The 27242-nt window shown below is 41.2% G+C and overlaps 1 protein-coding gene across 1 annotated transcript in view; it reads right to left on the bottom strand.

Annotated features, from left to right (window-relative positions):
* Positions 1-20280, bottom strand: part of DPYS (dihydropyrimidinase) — a 45302-nt gene extending 25022 nt beyond the window's left edge. The window contains exons 1-4 of the mRNA XM_077808665.1: positions 20020-20280; positions 6663-6821; positions 3644-3823; positions 2169-2358 (exon numbers count right to left, since the gene is read on the bottom strand). Coding sequence (XP_077664791.1) covers positions 2169-2358; positions 3644-3823; positions 6663-6821; positions 20020-20280 — 790 coding nt within the window. The remainder of the gene's footprint in view (positions 1-2168; positions 2359-3643; positions 3824-6662; positions 6822-20019) is intronic.
* Between the last annotated feature and the right edge of the window lie 6962 nt (positions 20281-27242).

The following is a 27242-nucleotide window of genomic DNA, read 5'->3' as shown; positions in this document are numbered from 1 at the left end:
CACTCTCAGGCCCTATCTACACTAGAAAGGTTTGTGCTTTAACTCTTGTGGTTCTCCCCCCACCCCCATAAAACATGGACACAGTTATACCAGAAACAAAGTACTTACTGTATATTGGTATAGCTATTCTGTAGGGGAAGCGGAATAAGCTATACCAGTCACCTTTATACCACTACCCACACTGGGGCTTTTACTGGTACAAACTATTTCAGTCAAAAAACCCACACGTCCAACTGAAGTAAAAGTTTTTCCCGTAAAACTTTTTAAGTGTAGGCCAGACCTCATTTCTCTCATGTAAGCCTGGAGCAACTGAATGAAGTAATTCCAGATTTCTTCAGGGTAGCAGGGAGCAGAATGCAATCAGTTTGTTCTTTGTGCCTAGTCACCAGTAATCCTACATGGACTCCAGGACATACATATAACATGAAAAGAAAAGGAGTACTTGTGGCACCTTAGAGACTAACCAATTTATTTGAGCATGAGCTTTCGTGAGCTACAGCTCACTTCATCGGATGCATCCGATGCATCTGATGAAGTGAGCTGTGGCTCACGAAAGCTCATGCTCAAATAAATTGGTTAGTCTCTAAGGTGCCACAAGTACTCCTTTTCTTTTTGCGAATACAGACTAACACGGCTGTTACTCTGAAACCTGTCATATAACATGAAGGAGACTTTATAAGTGTTATAGGTTTTGCCAGCATTACAGACTTCTGTACTGACACAGCGTTTCCTGTCATCAGGCCTTTACATTTGCTTGTCAAAATTTCTGCTTTCAGATGGATATTTTGACTGATTTTGCAGTTTCTTATATTTGATTCTGATACCACTTGACTGAATGAATTTGCAAAGGCATACAGCAAGTTAGATTCCACATTACTACCAGGAGTGTCACCTAGTGGACAAATCTAGTTTAGCACAGTATTGATAATCTTTGCTGCTAAATAAGATACAGGTAAAAGATTCCTTTACATATTTGAATCAATAAGACAGAATCTTATTAGAATACCATAATACATTGGCTATCTCCAGTATGTCTACTTCAAAACAGGATGTGGGTAAACATTACTTTAATCCTATTTGTAACAATATTACTGTGCACTTCTATGGAACCTTCATCCACTATCTCAAAACACTTTAAAGAAATTAATCAAGCCTATAAGGTAGGCTGGTAGCCAAAATGTATAGGCAGGGAAACTGAGGCATACATGGATCAAGTTGGATCAAGAGGGAAGCCAAGTGGGATCTGAAAAGGCTAGTAATCCATAAAGATTTGGGCCCCTTCCATCATGGTTAGAGCTGTGTGAACAGCTGATTTTTCAGTTTGCTGGCAGGTCAGAAAATCTGGAAAATAATTTAATTCAGGTCAAACTAAAACCAAAATCCTTCAAAATTTTTGGTGAATCCAAAAGGTTGGAAAAGTTTCACATCCTGTTGACTGACATGTTTTGGTTTGAGTCATTTTTTGAACTTTGTTTAAAAGTGAAGAAAATGACAGGGGAGACAGTGCCCCCCCACCCCCCCACACACACACTTTAGCCCAGTGGCATGTGGTTCCTCAAGTTGGGCACCCAAAATTAGCGAGCACTTTTTCAAACACTGGCGTTCGCCAGCATGTATGTGACATCCCACAACTTGATTAAAAACCAAGTGCACTAATAATTCAGAGCATCAGTGCAAGGGCCAGACTAAAGCTTTTGTACACAAGGGCAGCATGAAGTTAATGTCCAGGCTACCCTCAAATGCTCCTGTTTCCTGCTATTGGAATTCCTCATATACCAAGTAGATAGTGAAAATTAAAGAGAGATTTTCCCTCTTGCAATTAAACGAACTATTTTATTTTTATTAAAGCAGCAGCTGACTCAGAAAGTCACAGTATTTTTATATCTCTGTGCCATGACATAGCAGTAACCAGCCGCATATGTTTAACACACAGAGGACAAGTACACTCAACCTCTATACACTGCTCGGAGCCACTGTCTTTCTCTCCCTTCCAGCAGCAGTTTAAAATGCCCTTACCCACCCTCCCAACTATCATCCTCACCCTCAGCCCCTGACAGAAACCCCAGCTGAGGAGCCAGCTAAGACACCTTCCTGCGACCATCCTTCAACAAGCATGACCATTACTCTCATGCTCTGGACCAAGCATGAACGTGCCATAGGACAGTTACCTTCTCTTCGTGCATTAGCTATCACCTTTGCTGCAGATTTGCTCATTACATGAACTACATAAAGAGGGCAGTTCACCAAGTTTGCTATGGTGATTGCTCTCAGTGTCGCTTCTGCTTCCACCTCTTCAGGACGACTCAGTTCATGTCCCTCAGGGCCAGTTATCCCCAGTGCTAACATCTTCTTTGCACCCTACAGACCACACAAGAATGCATATATGTTAGTGTTGCTTTAATTAGCAGCATTAATTATATAAGTGCAGCAGTGGTTTGGCCAACTGAGCTGTCAGCTGATCTGGGTTCTAATCCAGATGCTGCAACCGACTTCCTGCGTGACACTGGGCAATTCACTTAGGATGGGATTTTCAAGAGCACTCAGCACTGGCCTACTTCTGCTCCCATTGAAGTCAAAGGTCAGACTCCGATATTTAGGAGTGCAATTTAAAAAATGCCTAAGTGACTTAGGAGCACAAGTGCCACTGGCTTTCAAAGATGCTTAGCTGCTTTTGAAAAGCCCACCCTGAACATCTATATGCCTGAGTGGACCAATCAGTAGTACAGATACTTACCCACATTATAAAGATACCTAACTACCTGTGTAAAGTACTTTGGGGTTTAGGGATGAAAAGGGTCTAGGTGAGCACAAAGTATTATAATTGTCATTGTGTTACAAGAGCTTAAACACTCACTGGTTTGTAGTTTAGTGACAAATGCATTCCCTATTGAGGGACTCGGGAGTCTATTGAAGTATCTTTGGCTAGAGTAGTTGAAGAAACTCTGAAAACCTGGAGTTAAGTCCTAGCCTCATCATGCCACTGAAGCACTTAGCCATGTGTTCCTCCCACTGACCTCACTCCTGCTCTTCTGTGCTCACTCTTCTTGGCAGCTGTGTGGTAATACTCTCATTATAGAAGGATCATTTCTCACCCTATCACATATTCCTGGCCCTGCTCAGCGCTTTTCACTTTATGCATATAAGCACAACCCACTAACTACTTAAGGGAGCTAAACTACATATACAATAAACAAACACAACATTAGCCTTCATGTTCATGCACAGTGGTTTATCTGACATGCTTAAAAGAAATTCAGAAACATTAAGGGCCTGGTTTAAAGCTCACCAAAGTCAATAGAAAGACTCCTGTTGATTTCAAAGGTGTCTGGGTCAGGCCCTAAAAAGAATTTGATGATTACTTTGCACTATGTAGGCTACTTGGCATCATCAAGCACCTATCCAAAATCAAATGGGCCCGCTGGTTAGGACACTAGCGTAGCATTCAGAACACTTGGCTTTAATTCCCTGATCTACCACAGAGACTTCTGGCAAGTCACTTAACCTCAATTCCCCATAAGTAAAATGGGGATAATAGCACTTCCTACATAACTGTAAAGACATAAGGCAGCCAGGTAGTGTGGGAATGGGGGACATGTCAGTACTTTTGACTTCCAAATTTTAAATCATTGCATCCAACACCTACCTCTGCAATCAAATCCCCATTCTCTGCATGCACCTGAGCAATGGCTCCAATGTGCTTACACTGGGAAAAAGCTGCATACAGTTCACTGTCTCCAACCATATACAGATCTTTATAAGCCATAAACATCTTGAAGGAGTTGACCCCTTTGTCTTTAGCAAGAATTCTCATTTCTTCCTTAACCTGAAAGAAAAACAGTGTCAACAATTCCCACAATGCAGCTATGAAAAATATAATTATCTTTTCCCCTTCTATCAGCCTTGCTAAACTGCCATGAGGAGATCAGGATAATGAACAACCCAATGATATTTTACTTTCCCATCAAGAAAAAATTTACTCAGACCAAGCAAGCATGGAAAGTAAAATATTTCAGACCAATTTACATAGCTCCTTTTATAGCAAAGTGCTTCACAAACTACATATACACACATACAGATGTCCAATACACAAAGGATTTTCAAAGACTGGACTTTTTACCAAAGAAAGTGGTGCAAAGAGCCTGGAATTTGTAGAAAGAGCTCTGCACCGTATGCTAATTAGTATTCAATTTCTCTCTCGCAAAAGGTCAGAGTGTAGGTCTGGGCAAGTTTTGATCCGGGAGTTTAGATCTTTCAGACTAGATGCTAAACCTGCTTTGTCCCTGCTGGGAATCAATCTCTGGCACTCAAAGAGTAAGGACAAATCTGGAATGACTGACAAGGAAAAGGTTTCTGCTCTTTAGGGATGTGACCTGGGGGCTATGTAATATTCAGTCATTTGGGATATTTTGTTCCAATTCTCGAATCATTATCTACATAGAAGCCTCCTTTGTCTCTTGCATGGATCCCAGGTCATGGGATCTCTGGGCTCGGTAGAATCAAAAGTCCTGATCACTAACAGTATATCCCGGAGCCGCAAGGGAGTCACGTTTCATACCCCTGTGTTCCCTGCCCTAAGTACTAACTGGATCCAGAGGCGTCTTCTAAGCCCCCAACCCTCTCCATGGTAACCAAGGGGTTCTCACAGGCTGGTGCTTTAAAAACTTCAGCTTGCTTTTTTTAATTTGTTTTGTGGGCAGGTTGAATTTTACTGTTGGGATTTACAGGTAACTTCTTTCCAGGCAGCTTGGGAAGTTAGCAGATTCTGGACTGACACAAGACAGAAGCAAATAGGAAGAATGACCCCCCATGTAGTGTGGTCTGTTAAATGTACTGGTTTAAAGGCATAAGCCTGTCATAGCTGCTAGGCCACCAGGGAACTTGGGAGAGTGAGGGCAACCAAGTGAGGATTTCCAGACCCAGTCCCTGTGTGTTTTGCAGATAGCTGAAATGTCAATTTATATTTAGGTTGAAAACAGCTAAATTACAGAATTTGGAAGAGACCCTGGATCTGGAGGGGAGAGAGGGAGGGAATATGCCCCATCTGGGAAACCCCTCTCGCCAATATCCACATATGTGCCCATCTGGGAAGCCCCTCTTGCCCCCCTCTCCATTATTCCAGGGTATATGCCAGTCTGGGAAGCCTTTCCTTCCCCACGGACCTGAATATGCCTGATAAATTGCAATCTGTGTTATTAGGAGGAGACACATGACAGTATCACTTTGCTTGGTCTTGGTCACCCACTAAAATGGTTTTCATATAGTGATGTAAGGCAGTGTCATAGATAAGGAACAGTGCTGAACCTCCAGACACCTGGGTTCTATTATCAGAACTGACACAGACTTCCTGGGACCTTGGACAAGTCATTTAGACCCTGAGCCTGCAATTGATTCTGCATGGGGGGAACCACGGGGTTCTGCATAGGTGCAGGGATTTGCCCACATGTAACCAGTTGCGGGGTTGGAGCATTAACTGCTCAATAAAATTAAGATAATACAATACTTCTGATTGTTAGTTTGCATGGTGCTTTGCAATCCTCTGAGGATTATTATTAAATGATCATTAACTATGATCTCTAACATCTGGGTGGGTCTATTCCAGGGAACCTATGAGACCCATTAAATCCAAGAAAGACTTCTTAACTGGATAAAAATATTAGAACATTCGCTCTGAGATCAGAGATGTCAAACATTTAGCACACTTGCTATATTCATATAAGTATGGTGGGACGGGCGGCAGTGGAGATGACAAACTAATAGGTCTGCTTTCTCTAAACTCTAGGATCTGGTAAAGGAATTCTCAAGAATTTAAGTTTTCTGTTGCATTAAATTAGAATTAGATGCAGTAGCTGCTAGAGCATGAGGAGCTGGTGGCATAACAAAAGGGCATGACATATGTACTTGTCTTCATCTGGTTTGCCTAGCTTTCCCTTTCTGTTTGAAAAATGTAGGGACTTCCATTTTTCTTGATAAATTAAATGCATTTATGCAGCCCAAGACTACAGAACAAAATGAATGGAATTATAAATATAAAACCAGGGCCGTTCACTAATTTACACTTAGCCAGCGTCAATGGTATTTTCAATGTATTTCTACGGTCCTAAGGCTGAGCTTCTAAGGCTCATGCATTAAGTTTTACTGGCTAATTTATTTTATACCTTTTATACAATTACAAAGTTGTGACCAACGCATTAAGTGCTCAGTGCACAGAATCCCATGCCTGGGATGTTACAGGACTAAGGTCTCAGTGTGTAATTTGAGGAGTTAAAAATTGGAACTAGAAGAACCATATTCTAGTATTTAATATTAGTATCATACCATTATTAATATAGCACCTCATATTCTATATGATCCCAAAGAATGGGTTTCGTTCTAAGAAATGCAAAATTCCTGAAAGTCCCGTTGAAATCAATGGAAATTTTAGGTGATCATCAGGGTCTTAGCACTTCTCTTGGTAAGGCCCAGTATACACAAGAATGAATGGGGTTTTCCTGGAGATCTCTCACAGACCAAGGCAATACTACTGAAGGCCTTTGCAAACACAGGTAAGTATTTATACATTTTACTTATGTTAGCAAGTTACACTTTACATCTGAAATCTAGTCATGAATAATTCAACTTAACATTCAGAAATCAATATAGCGTTAACACACTATTGTATCTACCTTGCTGCTCCACCATGTAACTGCCACATGCAGTGCATAATCACAGCAGACTTTAGGATCTGCCCAGTTCCTCCATGTGTCATAGGCTTCAACAAGGGAACAGCCTTTCTGAGGCATTGCAAAGTCGATGATCATAGTAGTGCCTCCTGCTAGAGCAGCCTGAAACCACAGGAGTTGCAGTTATTTAGCCATCAGTGAAGAAAGGTTCCTCTCACTCCTCCTTCTCCATAATGTTGATACATCTTGTATATCTTCAGAATCAAATTTTCCTCTCTATGCCCACCTTTGTCCATGCATTGAAAATCTATATGCAATTTAAGACTCATCTTGTATGAAATCTGAGTTTAGAGTGTGATGGTGCAGAGACCTATTTGGTTTCCATCAAATAGGACGTTAATTTTCTGCTTAGGTGTGTCACAGATGTAAAGGGCCAAGTAATGAAGTAGGGCTGAGGACTGAGGTCCCAACCAGGCATTCAGAAGAAACACAGGAAACTAAGACTAAACAAATTAGATCGTTACACAGGCCCCACACTGCACTAAAGGTTTGAGAGTCTGCAGCATTCCTGCATCATTGAACGTCTGTAACCAGCTGGTACATGAAACAGGGAGAAGAGTGCCAGAAACACATAAATCAAAGTGGATATGTTTTTCCAGGGTCTGATGAGTTGGCAAAATAAATCCAAATATCAGCAGAACAACAAGGGATACAGAAAGGATGCCTTTGAATTATTGTACCTCCAATACAGAACAGCATCAGTTTAAAAACCTGAGTCCTGTGGGACACCAAAATTACTTTAAACGTATTTTTAAATGCATTTTTCAATTGAAAAAGGGGATAACCCGGGGAAGTGGCAAAACTCACAGATGATGCAAAGTTAGCTAGGTAAGTCATGATTAGAGAGGACTATGAGAGACCTCAGAAAGACCTAATAAAAGGTAAATGATGGGCTTCACAATGGCAAATGAAATTCAGTGTTGAGGAATGTAGAGTAATACAGGCTGGAAGAAACACATTGCTGGGTTCTTCCTTAACTGTAACACTCAGTAAAAGACTTCCATCTCAATGTGGACAATTGAATGGAAACCTCCGTTTAAAACAGTAATTATAATGCTTTTTGTATAAATCAGTGGAACAGCCCCACCTGGAATACTAGGTTCAGTTTTGGTCACCCTATCTAAAAAAGGTAGCAGAAATAGAAGGGATTCAGAGAGAGGCAACAAAAATAATTAGGAAAGGCAAAAATACAAAATGATTGAAAAGACTGGGACCATTTATTTTAGATAGGGAAAGACTAAGAGGGGACATGAGGTGCAGGGAAAACAAATCAGGTACTCTTATTCATCCTCTCTCATACATAGTGCACAAATAAGGAAACATTCACTGACAACTAATTTAGGATTGATTCAGGAAACACATTTTTAAACAGTCCACATTTAACCTCTGGAACTCATTGCCGCAAGATAGCAACTGCAAAAGCATGGCTGTATTCCAGAAAGATTAGATAGTTACATGGAAATATCTTTTTTATATGGAAAAAAAATCTTTTTTTGGTGGGGACACAAACACTCATACTTCAGACATAAATCAACCACTATCTGCATGGAGTTAGGAAGGAACTTGCCTTCTAGGGAGGATTATTCATTAATTATTCATGTGGGGTTTCTTGCAGTTTTCTTTGAAGCATCTTGTAGTAGGTCACTGTGAGAAATAGGATACTGGACTAAATAAAGCACCAATCTGCTCCAGCCTGTCCATGCTCTTATTATTTAGTTTGATCAGCCAGAAGCTCTCCTCCTCTGTATAGTATCCCTTTGTATAGCTGTTAAGCCCAAGTCAGATCAAAATACACTGGGGTTCACATTAACATTGCAATACTCTTTTCCTATTTCCATCTCAGTCAGCCTGTTTCTGCGTCTTCTCCTTTCCTAAACCTGTTTGCTGAAGCCACCAGAATTTACCGTAGAGCTATTTCTTTCAACCTCACAGTCCCTTCTTTGTTTTCCAAAACAATTTAATATTCTACCTACCACTATCTGGATGCCAGAATTGGAGAAATTTTTGCCACAACAGCTTTTCTGTTTCTCTTTGTGGATTTCAAAACAAGGCTCTTAACAGAGCAGTCAGGAGACTTTTGAACGTTCAATTGGTTTGGGTTTTGCAAATCACTTTTGTCAATGTCAGTGCAACTTTTCACAAACATTTGCATTCACTTTATAGTGAATTTTATTTTGAAACAAAACAGCCCATCTCTCATAACACAAAATACAATAAAACCTTGTTGGTGAGCACTTTTAAAAAATAGGTATTTCCACCTCCTTAGTCTGTCTGCCAATCTTTTTTTCCTTGACATCTGCAACTACAGATATGCAAAGCTTTTATTTATGAAACCAGAAGGACACAATTCAATCCCCTAGCTAATCATTTACTCACATTTCACAATGATTCTGATATAAATGTGGCCCTGTGATCCTTCTTGCTAAAGTATGTGCTTAATGATGCCTTAGGGCAGCAGTTTTTTATGTTGTCCATACTATGATCCCATGATACAACAGAAGCAAAAAAAAAAAAAAGTCCATCTTGCCAAGTATCCTGTCTCCAACAGTGGCCCGTACCAGAGCTTTAGGGTGAGTGTACAGAACAGGGCAATTATCCACCTGTCTTCCACTCCCAGCTTCTGATAGAGGTTTAGGGTCACCCCAAGCATAGGGTTCCATCCCTGACCATCTTGGTGTAGCCCTGGCAAATTAAGTCACTGTATATTTCACACTGCTATACTGTTTATTGATGATCACACTTATATTTTATCCATTAACATAGGTTCTTCCCCAAATTGGGCTACACAGAAGTTTCTCTTACAAAGGATTCTATGTCTCTTTCTCTATAGGACCACATATTTCTTAATTCTTATGTGTAAATATGATCTAACTGCCTGGTTACTAGAGGTCCCTGGAGGGGAGCAGGGGTCTCCACTGCCTGCGCCCAGAGAGCCGACTCTGCAGCTCCCACTGGCCAGGAACTGCGGCCAATGGGAGCTGTGCGGGCAGTGCATGCAGACAGGGACACCATGCAGAGCCCCCAGGACTGCAGAGACATGTCGGCCACTTCTGGGAGTGGCGAGGGCAGGCAGGGAGTCTGCCTTCACCCTGCTGCATTACCGACTGGGAGCCACCCAAGGTAAGCACCGCCTGGCCAGAGCTTGCACCCCTCACCCTCTTCCACACCCCAGCCTCCTGCCCGAGCCCTGAGCCCCCTCCTGCATCCAAACACCCTCCCAGAGCCCACACATGCTCCCTCACCCCAATCCCCTGCCCTAGCTCTGAGCCTCGTCCTGGAGACTGCACCCCCCACCCCCTCCCACGCCCCAACCCCCTCCCTCAGCCCTGAGCCCCCTCCAGCACCCAAACTGCTTCCCAGAGCTTGCATCCCCTCGTGCACCTCAACCAGGCTCAGCCCTTAGTATAACTACTCTTACAAGGCCTCAAACTAATATAGCAGGCCCTTAAGCTTAGTAACCCAGTTACTTATGCATGTTCCAAACTAGCAAGTAATGCATACCGGTTAATATTATACCCTTATAATATCTTCTACTTACAGCAGACTTTGAAACTTGCAGGAAACAAGGCCAGTGGTCAACATTGGCTAACAGCTATTGATGGACATATCATCCATGAATTTATCCAGTTCTTTTTTTAATCCAGTTATACCTTTGGCCATCACATCATCCCATAGCACTGAGTTCCACAGGTTAGTTGTGCACTGTGTAAAAAAAGTACTTCCCCTTTGTTTGTATTAAACCTGCTGCCTCTTATTTTCATAAGGTGAACCCTGGTTTTTGTATTATGTGAAAGGGAAATATCACTTCACTATTTACTTTTATCACACCATTTGTGATTTTATAAACCTCTATCATACATGTGGGATCTTTCCATTCCATCTAAATATAAAGAAAGGGAAGATGATCATGACTAGAGCTGTGCAAGTAACAGATGTTTCAGTTTCCTGAGAGTTCCAAAAACCCTAAAATAAATTTGGGTTGACCAGGACCAAAATCACAATGTTTTGAAATTTTCAGTCTCAAACAAGTTGAAAAAAATTCATTTTGGGTAAACAAAGAAAAACATTTTGTTTGACCTGAAATGTTTTGTTTAATTGTTGGGCATTTTTTTAAATAACAGCAAAGGAAATGAAGGGCTAGATTCCAAAAGAATCCCCTTATGACCTTTAGCAGGGACTAGGGAACTCACCTGTGATGTGAGAGACATTAATTCAAATCCCTTCTCTGGAGCAAGAACTTAAACCCGAGTCTCCCCTCTCCTAGGTGAGTGCCCTAACGACGAGTCAATAGCATATTCTAGGGTGTGTTGCTCAATCTCTCCTGTTGGAGCTATTGCACTTTGAATAAAATACTTTGGGCCAGAGAGAAAGAAAATGACTCTATAGCCTGGTGGTTACCACTGGGCTAAAATTTTTATGTAGGGTGGCACAACCACCTCCAATCTAACCACTCTACCCCACAATTATTTGGGGGGCAAAAAACATGTAGCAAATTAGTGTCAAATTCACACACGTTTTTGGGTTGACCAAAGATACGTTTTCCAGCAAATGAACTATTTGTTTGAAAAATGTCACTCCGCTCTAGTCATGACCTCCCCTGACTTTTTTGCAACCCCTTCAAGTTCATGATCCCAGGTTGAGAACCCATGACCTAGGAAACTTTTGAGCAAACCAGCTGAAAAGTTAATCTAGCAGAATGTGAATACTATGTACAGGAATGAGCCCTTAAAAGGGAGATTATTTTGAAAAGAAGTTTAAATAATTGTGTAATTTCTGAAAAACTGTTAGAATCAGCTTTGAAAAAATGTAAACGGGAGGTGTGAAGTCAATGCATATGCATTAAAGTGTATTAACCCTTGTGTGGATCCTCTCATTCAGGGGTAAAGTAGCCTTAGTTTCTTGTAACTTAATTCTCCAAGGATTTCACTGCATTAATTTCACATCCTTTCAATCCCTCTGTGCCTATGGAAGATCAAGGCACAGTAAATGGCAAAAGTGAGCCAACCACAACGATTGGGTTTTGATGTCATGTCAGTCTCATAAAAATCCACTTCCCAGCTCATTCTTGAAATTTAACATCAGGAAAGCTCAGAGGAGTGAAAAGTCACAATGTGCAATTTTCTTTCAGAAAAAAACCATAAGGGCAAGTCATGCAGTTTCCATTCTGATGTACCGTTGTCTGATTTTATATTTTCAAACTCAAATGAAGTGTGCACAGGATCCTTTTTCAATATCTGAAAATGTTTTGGTTTAAAATAATTTTCAGTGGGACAGCTTGCATGCAAGTGACTCAACTAAACCAAGCTGGGATGTTAAAATGAACAATTGCAATTTAGCCTTATATAATGCTGAACAATTTACTGCAATATTTAAATGTTGTTGTATAATCAAACATTTATTATTGCTGTATTTGATCCTGGAGTTAAGCAATGGTTCAGGGTCAAGAAACTTGGTTCTATTTCCATCGCTGCCACATACTTACTATGTGGGGATGATTGGCAAGTCACTTTATTTCTGTGCCCCAGTTTTCCTATCTATAAATGAAGATACTAATACTTCTCTAGCTTGCTGGGAGGCTAGGCCAATTAATATTTAAGCGCTGTTGAGAACCTCTTATAAAAAGACATGCAAAATAAGATATGTAAAATGATATATTCTATTCAAAACCAATGTCAAAAGAATCACATGGTTGCAATGTGAGGCATTCAGAAAATGCCACAGTTGTTGCATTTACATTCTCCACTCTGCCTGCTTGTGCACATGCTTTAAACATGGCCTGAAGTTCCATAACAACGCTGGTATTTCTGCAGGACCCTGCCTCGTTCTCGGTTTTGAAGCCTATCTAAGCATATTATCTTATTCTTGCAATTCAGTATCTTTTACACATTTTACTAAAAGAAAAGTCATGAATCCTCAAAACAGAAGCAAAGTAATAGCATATCTCACTATATAACAAAAGTACCACTAAAAGAAAAGGAGGACTTGTGGCACCTAAGAGACTAAACAATTTATTTGAGCATAAGCTTTCGTGAGCTACAGCTCACTTCATCGGATGCATACTGTGGAAAACACAGAAGAGTGAAAAAACTCATATGTAAGTTGCATGGGACAGGGACAGTCTTTTTGTTCTGTTTACAGCACCTAGTGTATTATTAATTATTGTTATTATTATGTGGCTTTCAGAGCATTATTGTATATTTCACAGCTGTTAGATTAGCCTTATGAAATACAACATATTACAGTAGGGAATAATTTTACAGCATTAGAACAAATAGAAATGCGGCATGCAAATGACGTAAAGCCAGTTGCATGATGGCTGAGTTACTGCTGATGTCACAGTCTTATGTCCTGATCCGGTAAACACTTACAATTAGGTGCAAAGGCACATGTTTAAATCATCTGCACAAGCAGGTGCAGAGGCTACTCAAAGAAGAGAGCATTTTGCCCAGTAGTATGTGACTGTGCCCTTAGTACCTAACAAAGCTTTCCATATCGGTTTTGAAATCAAGCCAAATTTAAAAAACATGGTATAAGGGAATGGGGGTGTGTGTGTAGCAAACAGAAACACAATAGAAGATTTAGGTGAGGAAGCCTAGCTGTGCCACACTAATGAAACAAAACAGCCCTAAAGCCTAAAGTGCTGGCCATTGGAAGGTCATCCCAGTGAAAGTGAATCTTCCAGTGCTACAGTACTTCCTATATTGGAATGTCTTCCTGTGGTCAGCAGAGGGGGCATGGCACAACAAGGGGTATGGCCACAGCATCCCACACCTTAGCTGCTATCAACACTCTCGGGCTCCTAAGAGCTGGCACAAATTAAAGCAGCCTTTCATCTGTTCTAATTTATGCTAGGGAACTGCCATGGTACACAGCTGTGCCAGGACTGTGGAGAGAGCAAAACTGTCTCAAAGTCACGTTTGCACTCTCGCTCCCAAGTTGTGTTGTGCTTACCTCAATCACAGCCAAGGATCTGACCCAGAGAATATAGGACAACGTATTATACACCATTTTAACTAACAAAAATCATGTTAAAACCTTAGACAGACAAGGTGGGTGAGGTAATATCCGGGGACAGACATAGCTACAACTATACTGCATACAATGTATGTTAAAACCTTGTGATTCATCAGAACTTCATCCAAGCCTGCGCAGGTTAAAAGATGCACAACTCAGTGATTCCAGGGACAACATAAAACACTTGCACTCTGTTCTTAATTTAGAACCTCTTGATGTATATGTGTTTATAGCCTCACAATCAGAGTTACCTGTGTCGCGTCTTTTATATGTCTTTGTCCGGAGAAGTTGCTAGACTGTATGCATCTGGATAGTTTTCATGTTTCTTTGCAACACAGGTTTGTTCCACTGAAATAATGTCTGGTGGCTATTGTAGTACATTTAAATAGACATTTGGAGCCAAGTTTTATTTTCCATTTTGCATGGGAAATATTTATATTTACAAAATAAATAATTTGTTTGGTTTATTCTGCATGAATTTGTTATAGACATGAAGTAGCTACATACAAGGCCCATTGTTTCAAAACTTGCTCACATGAATAATAGAGGAAAAGTTCAGGCCCAAAGTAAACTTCCTAGAAAAATTAGGTAACTTGCATTAACCTTTCCAAGTTACCTAGGACAAACAACGCAATACCACTCCCGCTGCCAAAGTTTTCCTAATGATCAATTATAACAGTTTCATAACAGAGCTTCCCAATTTAATTCACTCAGGAAATAATGATTTCTCTGATTTAAGTTTAAGATTAAGATTTAGGAATTCAAGGCTGCTCTGTCAGTTGATAAACTGGGGAAACTACAGAGTGATATGTACTAAATGGCTAGCACTGATCCTACGCTGGATTAGATGGGTATTAGGTCTAATCCAGAATGGAAAATCTGATGTTCCTAATGTGACCAAGGCAGAAGTAAACAGGATCACCGTTATAAAGATTTCTGTGTCCACTTTAAAAGGAGGGTCTCTTAAGAACATGAGGGATCTTCTTGACTACTCTCTGGTCACAGATAATCATGTCAAAAAGATAGACAAATATGTTTCACTCAGGTGTAACCCACATAAGATTCAACCCTTCTCTGGGTAGTCAACCAAGCAGTTCTGTCTCCTGCAGCTAATACAGATCCATGGGTTCCACCATCCCATTTCTAAGAGTAGCCTATTCCAGATGCTTAAAAGGAAGTAAAACCAAATGAAATCTATTATGCAGCTGGCAAACTGTGCATATTCCACCATAGGGGAAAGTTTTTCTTGATACAGCTGGTGATCAGATTATGCTGAGGCACAAGGACTGACAGTTCTTTTTATCCAATCTACTGCATATGGGCATAAGCAACTAACACAAGAATTTTAATGTGTTTCCCAGCTGCTTCCAGGCCCTCTCAGAACTCCTGATCTCTCTCTCAGCTGTCTGCTTGTCTGGCCTTTATAGCTTCAAATGTGCTTCAGCCCTCTTGGCTGCCTGAGCCTGTGCACTTCATCTGTTCACATGCTGTCAGTATTTCACCACTATGTGACTATATGACTTGGATGTGGGACTGAACATGTCATTAGTGGAGTACTTGTGTGGGTGTATTCTTGCTATTATCACTATCCAATATCAATACATTTCATGTTAAATGGATTAAGAACTGTCTTACTGACAGATCTCAAAAAGTAATGGTCTTCGGGGAATCATCATCGAATGGGGGTATTTCTAATGGGTTCTTCAGGGATTGACTTTAGGCCCAATGCTATTCAATATTTTTGGCAATGATCTAGAGGTGTAGTGGAGTGGTCACCCCACTCCGGCCCGGAAGGGGTTAAAGCAGCCCTGGAAAGGCAAGGCTGATTGGGGAAACAGCCACAGCTGTGGCCAGCTCAGTCAGGCCATAGCTGGCCCTATAAGAGGGCTAAGGGCCAGGAGCTGAGAGACTCTCACTCTAGCCCTGGAGTGGGAAGAGCTAGCTGCCTGGGAGCAAGGTACCTGAAGTGGAACAGTGCTGAGGAAGGGCAAAGGGAGCTGGAGAGCTCCAGCCTGGTAAACCCCCAGGCTGCAGGCCTTGTTTATGGCCAAAAGGTACTGGGTCTGCAGAGATGCAGCCCGGGGATAGGCAAAGAAAGCAGGTCCTAACCCCTTGCCAGTGATGAGTGGCCATTACACTGCAGTCTGCCCCAGTGAGCGGGGGGCTAGATAATGACTGGCAGTAGCCACTGAGGCAAGGTGGGTTTAGAGGGTTGGGGGTTCCCCTGGGAGGGGAGACCCAGAGTGTGGGAGTACTGCTGGGGCAGAACCCCAGGGTAAAGGGCACCAGGGTCTGGGAGGGACCCAGGGCCACTGGCAGGTGAAACACTGGCCTGCAGAGGGCACGCTGGGCTGGAAAGAGCTAATTCCTGAGATGACCAGCAGGAGGCATTGCACCAGTGAGTCATCACCTTGCCACAAGAGGTAACTATAAAATCAGGGCAGATAAAATTTGGGAGAGTGGTGAATAATGATGAGGACAGGACAGTTATATAGAATGATATGGCTCTCTTGGTAAGCTGGGCTCATTCAGAAAAAAGTCACATCTAGGAACAAAGAATGCAGTCCATGACTGCACAATGGGAGACTAGCTCCTGGAAAGCACTTACTCTGGAGAGGATTTATGGGACATACTGGATAAAAAATGGAACCAGGAGCTCTTATTGCGATGTTGTGGCAAAAAGGGCTAATGTGGTGCTAGGGTGTATAAAGAGGGGAATAGTGAGTAGGAGGAAAGAGACTATTTTACCTCTGCATAGGGCAGAGACTGATACTAGAATGCTGCATAGAGTTCTGGTGTTCACACTTTTGAAAAGAATGTTGAAAAATTGGAGGGGATGCAGTAAGGAGCAAAAAACAAAAAAAGACTGAGGCTGGAGAGAAAGTCAGAAAGTGAGACTTAAGGGGCTCAATCTATTTAGTTTATCAAAAGGACCAAGATATGATTTGATCACAGTGTATAAACACAGGGAGAAAATACCAGGTACTAAATGGCTCTTTAATCTAAAGGGAAAGGCATGAAAAGATCCACAGACTTGGAAGTTAAACCTGGACAAAATCCTTATGAGAAATAAGGCATAAATTTATGTATTTTAACACTGAGGGTGATTAACCATTGGAACAAACTTGCAAGGCAAGTGGTGGATTCTCCATCCCTTGAAGTCTTAAAATAAAGATTTTTTGGAAGGCAGTCAAATGCAGGTTTACTGGTGTCAAGGTTCCTTCCCCACTCTGAACTATAGGGTACAGATGTGGGGACCTGCATGAAAGACCCCCTAAGCTTATTCTTACCAGGTTTGGTTAAAAACTTCCCCAAGATACAAACTTTGCATTGTCCTTGAACCTTATGCTGCCATCACCAAGCATTTTAAACAAAGAACAGGGAAAGAGACCACTTGGAGACGTCTTTCCCCAAAATACCCCCCCAAGCCCTACACCCCCTTTCCTGGGGAAGGCTTGATAAGAATCCTCACCAATTGGTACAGGTGAACACAGACCCAAAGCCTTGGATCTTAAGAACAAAGAAAAACCAATCAGGTTCTTAAAAGAAGAATTTTAATTAAAGAAAAGGTAAAAGAATCACCTCTATAAAATCAGGATGGTAAATACCTTACAGGGTAATCAGATTAAAAAAACAGAGAATCCCTCTAGGCAAAACCTTAAGTTACAAAAAGACACAAACAGGAATATACATTTCATCCAGCACAGCTTATTTTACCAGCCATTAAACAAAAGGAAATCTAAACACATTTCTAGCTAGATTACTTACTAATTTAACAGGAGTTGTGAGGCTGCATTCCTGATCTGTTCCCGGCAAAAGCATCACACAGACAGACCAAACCCTTTGTTCCCCCCGCTCCATATCTGAAAGAATCTTGTCCCCTCATTGGCCATTTTGGGTCAGGTGCCAGCAGAGTTATCTTACCTTCCTAACCCTTCACAGGTGAAAGGATTTTGCCTCTGGCCAGGAGGGATTTTATAGCACTGTATACAGAAAGGTGGTTACCTTTCCCTTTATATTTATGACAGTTGGGCTCAATAAAGGGATAATGGGATGAAGTTCTATGGCCACTGCTATTCAGGAGCTCAGACTAGATCAGCTCATAGTCCCTTCTGGACTTAAAACCTAGAAATCTATGGCATGCTTCATGAGCAAGTGAACAGTGGCATAATATAACCATTGAACTTCAAGGGCAGCATCAGGAGGGGAAGAAGAATTATCCCCATAATCTGATCCTCATTTGACAGGAAAAGGCATAATCACTTAGCCATCCACAGATTGGTAAAGGTGTGTTTGCTTCTAGTTGTTATCCATAAGTTGAGCTGAATCTACCAGGTACCAAAGTTTGGGTGACTCATTGATGAATAAAAGACAGATGCCCTCAACTGCAACAAGGTCATAGTCTCTGCTAGCTCTTCAAAATGTTTCCTTCTGCCAGCCAGCATCATCTAGGTTTCCCACAGATGAAGCCTGAACCACAACCGTGAGATTTTTATTCACACCTAGAATTTCACTCATTCAGAGTATATTCTAGTGAACAAGTTTATGGGCAGAAATGTCTGTGGTAACAGTAAGCCTTATGTTTTGGAGAATATTCACAGTTAGCAAATGTTGTATATATTAACATGAATATTTAGTCCATAAACCTGATTTGAAGAGTTTTGCTTGTCCAATCAGGAAACAGAAACATGCCAGGAGATTCATATGTCCCAGGAAAACTAACTACTTGAATTTTCAATTTCTAATACCCAGTACACACAGAAAGCTGCTCATTGAACAATTTACAAACCAAGAGTTATTTTTGGAAATTATTTGTATAATGACTGTTTTTGAGAAAAATGTAATCAGCTCATAGACAGCTTACAAATATAAAAGGTATGAAATTCATATAATAGATTCACTGCTAATTATTGTCTCATATCTACCAGCTACCCATCACAGAGCTTGGATTTTGCAAAACACCCATGATTAAGTTTAAAATGCTCTTTCAGTTGTCAACCTTAATAAATATTCATGAATATAGAGATTAAATATTTTAGTGTCTTTTAAAACTGTTATAAATCTACCTTAAAACAGGAAACATGACACGTTTGACATACAAGTTATTTTACTATGCTAAAAAATAGCTTTGCTTTGATACAAAAATCATTCTTTACTGAACGCTTTGCAGTAAATTTAAGATCCATCTATTTTAACAATGGCAAATGGCCTTGGTGCATGTTAAGAAAAAGCACACTAATAATGAAAAATGCAGTGTAAGGATCCCTATACAATATGTTGTACTCTCAATATTAAGTCCAGTGTATACTGGTAACTTAAGGGTAACACTCATTACAAGACCATTGTAATTATCCTAAAAAACAAACATTACAAACTCTGAAATTCAGAGTTAAGGTTAAACATAAAAGAAACCCAAATAGGTTAAAGTACGGAAATGCATAGTTAAGATACCCAAACAACTTTAACTCTGCTCCGTGGTGAAAACACAGGGTGGGCGAGAAATGAAAATCTGATCTGTGTTTAAAAATCAGGTAAATCTAATCTGTGATCACGGATACTAAAATGCCTTAAATCATAATTGTAGGGTTATTGCATGACATCACTACATAACAGAACTAAAGTTTAATTTAACTTATTGGATATATTTTACAATGTAAGGTACATGAAATAAGAATTTAATCTAGACTTAATTTAACCCAGTCCTCCTTATGAGGGTACGCAATTCTTCTCTTTTCTACAAACAGCAATTCTGCCTTTAGAGGACTGGATGGTTCAGGGGACTGGTAATGGTATACAGACTCAGTTCTGGGACATCAGTTTGACTCCCATGGAGGCTGGTGATGGGCCAAATTTACTGGAAGGGCAGAGTGAGGAATGCTGAGCAGCTGCAGTGCTGTAGCTGCTCTGGGGACAGAGAACTTCAGTCTCCAGGGCACGATATCAGCACGTTGCATAAGGAATTAAATTGATTCACTAATTTCAATAAATTCTAACGTACAAACACCTCACTACACTAGAGCTGCTCATGTAATTTACCTGGCTTGCAAAGGTGAAGCAAACAGAACCCAAGTACAGAACTCAGGAAAATGAGGACATCACTGGCAGATATAAACTGGACCTTCCTCGGTAGAGAGACAGAGGTAGTAAAACATGGAAGAGAAAACCCTCCTCCTTTCTCCAGGAGAAAACCCTCCTCCTGTTCAGGAGATGACTTCTCTCCTAGAGCAAGAGTTGAGATGGTGGTAATGAATTTTCTTCCTGGTAAAGACAAGACAGATTGATTTACCTTTGTTCCCTGGTAGAAGTCATCTTTGGACTGGGTGCCCATAAAGGGGAACTGCATGTGTGTGTGGGTATCAATCCCCCCAGGCAGCACCAGTCTGTTGCAAGCGTCTATAACTAGGAGCCCAGCAGGTGCCCCAGGCTGCAGGTGTGGTCCCACTGCCCGCACTATTCCGTCCTCCACATACACATCCGCCAACTGCGAGTAGTCGTCATTCACCACTCTCCCCCCTTTGATCAAAATCCTCTGCTGTAGGGGAGCCATGGCTTTTGCTGCAGGCTCCTTGCAAATGTGCTCCGCAGTGGAACCTGAATTCTGAGAACAGCAGGAGAAGCAGTGGCACCATCAGGCTCAGGCTTCTCTTCTGTAGGAATACAGACTGGGAGAACAAGCACACTCTGCATGCATTCCTTTGGAATGAAACAGGCAGACTCCTGGTTCCTCCTCTAAAACTGATCTCAGCAGTTCCTCCTGAAAGGTGCTTTGCTGCCCACTCTCCCTCACCAGTCTGCTTCTCTCAGCATGTCAAGTTATTTACATGTGGCTCCCAAACATAAGCGACATACTAGTATTTATATCTCTATCAGAGGACTCTCCTCCTGCACCACTAACTCCTCCCACTGCCCCCAGTTTAGCATGTAACATCTGCTGATCACTACTCTGAACCACTCAGAGAAAGCAGGGGTTTTGCCAATTTCTTTTAAAATATTTAAATAGTGACTGTGGGGCCACATTTTCAGAATAGCTCAGCTCCTGTTTAGGCAACTAATAAGGGCCATATTTTCAGGAGTGCTGAGCCTTGATGCTCCCTCTATGATGCTTATAGCCAGATTTTCAGAAGTGAGCAGTGTACAACATGCTGAGCTATTTTGCAAACCTGGCCACTTTATTTTGCTGTCTGAATGGGAGCTGAGCTCTTTAAAAGCTAGTGTTTAGTGCTGGGGTGGTGGCTCTGGAGTCTGGCTTTACTCAGATCAGGGACAACGTAGGCAACAGCAGTGCAGGCTTCACTGCCACCCACACAGTAGGCTTCTGGATTAAGGCGAACCTGGGCCCCAGGCAAAGTAACAATTAGGGTCACCTCACCACTGCACAGGGCTCCCTTCCAACCCTAACTTGTTCTGGCTGCTCCTCTTTAAAATGAGACCACCTCACTGAATCCATTCCCTATAGGGTCGTGGGGGACTGGCATTCCCACAGAGCCCATTTCTTGGAGGATGTGGGGGAAGGCCTTCAAACTCAAAAATCCCTATGCTCTGGGAAAACCCTTTCACCCCTATGCAAGGGGAGTAGCTATCCAAAGTCCTTCTGTTTAACTGAGAAAAGCCCTCACAGAGCAGTCTGGATTGTGGAGGGCCCCTCTCCCAATCTTGCCTGCAGGAGGCCTGCTTCCCTGCCACTGCATCCCACCCCAAACCCATCCTTCTTGTCCCACAATAAGATCAGGTAGTGGCAAAGCGGTACCATGCTGCCCTCTTGTCATCCCCCAAGGTACTTGCCATGTCTGGGAGACCTTTACTGGGGGCAGGGCAGTCAGGACTCCTCCTCTTCTCCCCTTTTGGAATGGCTGCTTCCAATGGATGGACTTCACTTAAATGGAAGGAGTTCCATTCTCCTGGATTCAAAATGGGAAAGGAGTGTTAGGAAGGCATAAAACTAGGGAGGAAAGGAGAAAGTTACAGCTTCATGCTGGAAGTGGAGGATGGTTAACACCTCACAGAATCAGGTCCTAAAGGAAGAAGGGGAATGACATTAAAGACTGAAAAATGGCTGTGTTATTTGTAAATATCTGTCCAACAAGAAAAATAAAGGGAGCTTGGCCAGTGAGGAAGCAATGAAGACCTTGTAAAATAGATGTTTATAAAGCACACGTTAGAACACTGGGATAATTTTAACACATAACACAATTACCCTCTCCTGCTAATATGTTTCCTAGTGTGACAAGGTAACTAGCTAAGAACTTAAACCACTGAGAAGTGCAGAGGTGATTGACAAATAGAATAATGCACCTTGAACCAACAACCCACATTTATATCTAACTCCACATAATAAGGATCTAGCTATAAGCTGAACCCCAACAAAGCGTGGGAGCACTGCAGATGTGGTCAGTCCTTCATGACCAGTTCCACCAGGCCCAGACAATCTGTCAGGTAGAAAGGGATTTGATCTGATCTCTACTGCCTCAAACATAGAGGACTGTAGCATGGTGCCTGCAGGATGAAGAAAAGAATCTAAATCCCACTGGCTTTCAATGAGGCACACTTCTAAGTGCCTAAGTCAATTAGGTGCTTTTGAAAGTTTTACCCTTGGAGCGAAATATATTGCTGGCAGATATTGAAGCTCTGTCCATTTATTTAGCTCACATAGACAAACAAGAAAATCTTGTATCAGCAACATTTACGTAAACTTGGTAAATGTTTAATATGGTCATAGTGCAACAGCACCTTGTTGGATTGGCCTGAATTACCCCCACTGGACCCTACAGGAAGAAAATTCATCATCTCCTGTTCCTGATGTCTTTCTCCTAGGGTGGATTTTTATTAAGCGCCGTTGCCTTCCAGTGGGATTTGTTCTCCTACGTCTTTTGAAAATCCTACCTCAACAGTTTTTCCAAACTTCCCTTCACTCAATTTAAAAATTGTCTTTATTATATAATCAGTACCTGACCCTGTACTGTGTAAAAGAGTTTGCTGTTAAGCAATGTTTGCTCATACTACACTCTTACACCATAATTCAGTGATTTGAGAGACTGTGTAAGAATAATTTGTGCCCTAGCATTTTTACTTTTCTGGAGCCACAGAAATATTGATAAAGTAGACATGAGGGAAAGAAAGATTTAAAAGTCTAACTTGAATCAGACTCATGGTTTTGTGGTCAGGAACAAAGTAAGTATTTTCAGGAAACTATACTTAGACATCTCTTGCATGACAAATACCAAGAAATGTTAATAGGCAGAGAGATTGTGTTTTAGAGACCAATTTAATTGCATGATCTCAAAAGCAAAGGCAAACCCAAACTAGATCTATTTCTTACCAACAAGGTGTCAGTTGCTGTATAACATTCAGCGTAGTCTAAGGAATGGGTTTATATTCATGCAACGTTCAACGTAGTCTAAGGAATGCATTACCTAAGGAGGTGGTGGAATCTCCATCTTTGGAGGTTTTTAAGGCCCAGCTTAACAAAGCCCTGGCAGGGATGATTTAGTTGGTGTTGGTCCTGCTTTGAGCAGGGGGTTGGACTAGATGACCTCTTGAGGTCTCTTCCAACCCTAACCTTCTAGGATTCTATGAGGTGTGAGATTGCAAGAATTTAGTTTTGTAGGATTTAATAAATCTAGTGAACATAATTTAAGGTGGCTTTGAGGCTGTACTAAGGTGGAAGATATTTCAATTCCTCTGAAAGGGATATATGCTCTCAGAACTGATTTGCTCCATCACAGCCTAACTTTCAGATAGGCATATTATACTTTCCAGGGAAGAAGGTTCTGCGCTGACACTCAGGGATTAGTCAGTGGTTAACCACACTGCATCAATATAAGGGCTAGGGAGGTGTGATGTAGGAATCCCTTGGTGCCAACTGGAAGAGGATGCAGAGGGCTTTACAGGGATCTCCTGAATCCTTGTATATCTGAATAATATTTCATTGAAGGGTGGCATGCAGTGTTTTTCCAGGAGCCGGTAGCTCACTGGTCATCGTAATCATTGCAATGTATATACTGTGACAGACCCAGACCAGTGGGGTACAGGAGTCTGGTAGAAGGCAAATATACTGGCCACTGGATGAATAGTTTTGTTCCCTGAGTGACCAGAGCAGGGGCTGCCCGAAAGCAATCAGGAACCTGCTAGAACCAATTAAAACAGGCAAGCTAACCTGGAGCCAATTAAGAACTTACTAGAATCAATTATGGCAGGCAGGCTAATCAGGACACCTGGTTTAAAAAGGACCTCCCATTAGTTAGTGGGGGCACGTAAAGAGCAGGGAGTGAGAAGGCATGCTACTGGAGGACTGAAGAGTACAAGTGTGATCAGGCTTCAGGAGGAAGATCCTGCAGTGAGGATAAAGAAGGTGCTAGGCGAAGGCCATGGGGAAGTAGCCCAGGGAGTTGTAGCTGTCACACGGCTGATACAGAGGACAGTGTAGACAGCTGCTATCTACAGAGTCCTGGGCTGGAACCCAGTGTAGAGGGTGGGCCCCAGTTCCTCCCAACTCCTGATCAGACACAGGAGGAGTTGACCTTGTCTGTGAAGAATACCAGAAGGGAAGGTCTAATTTGGAAAGGGATCTGGCCTGTCCCCAACCCACTAGGTGGGGGACAGAGACTGCAGGGATTGTTCTCCATTTCCCCCATGCTGGCCAGTGATGAGGTTAGCTGAGTGAACGGTAGGTTTGAGCCTCTAGCAGAAGCAGCCAAACTGAGGGCTGCCGTGAACCTCTGAGGTGAGCAAATCCATGCAGTGGGTAGTGGGTGAGTGCAGGACCCACCAAGGCAGAGGAGGAACTTTGTGACACTATATGGATAATAATTAAGGAGTTGTATATCTATATTAAAAGATATATGTTCTTAATGTCTTGCCGTCAAAGCAAGCCACCAGGAGGTGACATGCCTCAGCAATGCTCCTTTCAGGCAGGAGGTAACAGATAACTATCTCCTTCTCTGGTCATTTGTTGTACTGTACGCCTATTTGCATACAAGCTACAGGTGAAATAAAAGATTGTGAAATCTATGAGAAAAGAAATCTACAGGCAGAAAAAAACAGCAGGGGGTTATTTATTCAGAAAGGAAAAGTAGCTTGGGCTGCAAGGAAACACAGGATCCTTCACCTAGGCACAGACAAAGCTGTCTAAGGCTAAGGGCAGGTGGGAAGTGTCATATTAAGTCTTCACCACACGTTTCAACCTGCTAATGGCCAGCCTCACCACTACCGCATTAATCGCCTTTGTCTACTTCCATTTTTATGCCTATTTCCATAATGCCCCCTATTCATGGAAAACCCTCCCAGTGCATTACTTTCCCCTCATTCTTACCATACAACTCGTTAAAAAACACACAAGCGTCTTAAGCATTGTGGAAAGAACCTACTAATTGTCCTGGGTTTGGGATCAGGCTCTGTATCACACAAAATAAAAAAAAAAAAATTACATTCTATGTTAACCTATCTTCTGTTTCTACCAGTGAGCTGTCTTACCTGTATCTGCCTTTGGATTTCAAACCCGAGGCAGACAATGTCACCGTGCATGGCTTGTACCAAGCATATCATCAGCATTAAATGTATAAGTCTTTATTTTGTGTCAAAAAAGAAAATCAACCTTTTGTTGGTGGGATCTGACTCTGATGAAAATGAACATGCATTGGTCTGCACTGCTTTGGATAGTTATTGAGCAGAACCCATCAACATGGAAGCAAGTTCACTGGAATGGTGGGCAAAGCATGAAGGGATATATGAATCTTTACCACATTGAGCACATAAATATATTGTGACGCCGGCTACAACAGTGCTATACGAATGTCTGTTCTCACTTTCAGGTGACATTGTAAACAAGAAGTGGGTGCATTATCTCCTGCAAATGTAAACAAACTTGTTTGTCTGAGTGACTGACTGAACAAGAAGTAGGACTGAGTGGACTTGTTGGCACTAAAATTTTACATTAGTTTATTTTTGAGAGCAGTTATTTTTTTGTACATAATTCTACATTTGTAAGTTTGACTTTCACAAACAGATTACGCTACAATACTTCTATTAGATGAATTGAAATACTATTTTTTTACAGTGCAAATATTTGTAATAAAAAATATAAAGTGAGCATTCTACATTTTGTATTCTGTGTTGTAATTTAAATCAATATATTTAAATATTTTGGATGGTTTCTACATTTTCAAATAAATGGTATTCTATTATTAACAGAGTGATTAATCATGCCATTAATCACGATTAAAAAAATTAATCAGGCAATTGTGATTTTTTTTAATTGCTTGACAGACCTATTAAAAACCTTTGTTATAGCAAGTCAGGTATTGGTTTCTATTCTTGCAAATTTAGTCTCTTCCTCCCTTAATCATAACTGTGCTGGTCATTATCAACTGCACTGGAATAAACGAGAGCAGAATCTGACCCAGGAAATCTACAGTCAAAATTTATCCCAGTTTAAAAAAAAAACACAAAAACTAGGAGTGGCAGAACTAATGTGGCTAATAAGGGAAGCAAGAAGCAGAGTCAAAAAGATATACAATCCAACTGGGACACTAGAAAGATAAAAAACAAGCATAAAAAAGGGAAAAAACTTTTCACAAACCAAAGGAACTGGTCTCATCAGTAATAGATACACTAGAAGATCATTTCCTCTGAGCATCTGCTGTAGGCTATATGTATCTTCTAGATTTGTTGTGAATTTGGTCCTCAGACATAAATAAAATGTTTGCATAGTATTTCTCCAGGTACACAGAAAGTGGTTAGATATGTACATAGGCAGTGTGACAGAACATTGCAGAGAAAAATAACTTTTGACTAAATTACGTATCTATGACAGCCATGTAGGACATCTGTATAATTCTCTTTAGCCTTCACCATTCAGTTTTAAATACATTTTCTCGTTACTTCAGTGCATGTGCACTATAAAAATATTCGTGCTCATGAACAGGTGCTGCACTATTTTATTTGAATCAGCAGCCAAAAGTGAAGTCTCTGTTCTAGTACTATTCTTTTGCAGTTTTAAAAATATTATTTCTTCTTTCATCGTTTTGATCTCTGAAACTACTCAGGAAAAGAAAAAACTCTCTCACTTGTTTGGCGAGATGATAAACAAAGTGGCAACAGAATTTAACTTTTTTTTTTAAATCAGATTTTTAACTAAGTTTGCTGAGCAGTCAGTAGCAGCCATTTCAAGGGTGCTTCCTTGGAGAACAAGCCACAATTGGTTGCGGGGTGGGGGTAAGAATCACAGGGACTATCTGCACTGGAATTTTTTTCTTGTTCCTTACAGGCTCAGTCCTGCTCCTGTTTAAGTCAATGGGAATTTGGCCATATATTTCAATGAGATTGGACTTCATTATGCAACAACTTGCCTGATCCACTAAGACAACTCCTATATTTCTAAATTTAAAAGTGATGCATTTTTACACAATACTCCTTTGGAACCTAGTACCACAGGATGCTCTTCTGGCAAAGACCTTATTAGGATTTTTTTTTTAAAGATTGGATGAACAATATCTAGTTAAATGAAGTAGGATA

The sequence above is a fragment of the Eretmochelys imbricata genome, chromosome 2 (assembly GCF_965152235.1).
Source record: "Eretmochelys imbricata isolate rEreImb1 chromosome 2, rEreImb1.hap1, whole genome shotgun sequence".
NCBI lineage: Eukaryota > Metazoa > Chordata > Testudines > Cheloniidae > Eretmochelys > Eretmochelys imbricata.
The sequence above is the reverse complement of the archived record's forward strand: the minus strand, read 5'-3'. Positions and strand labels throughout refer to the sequence as shown.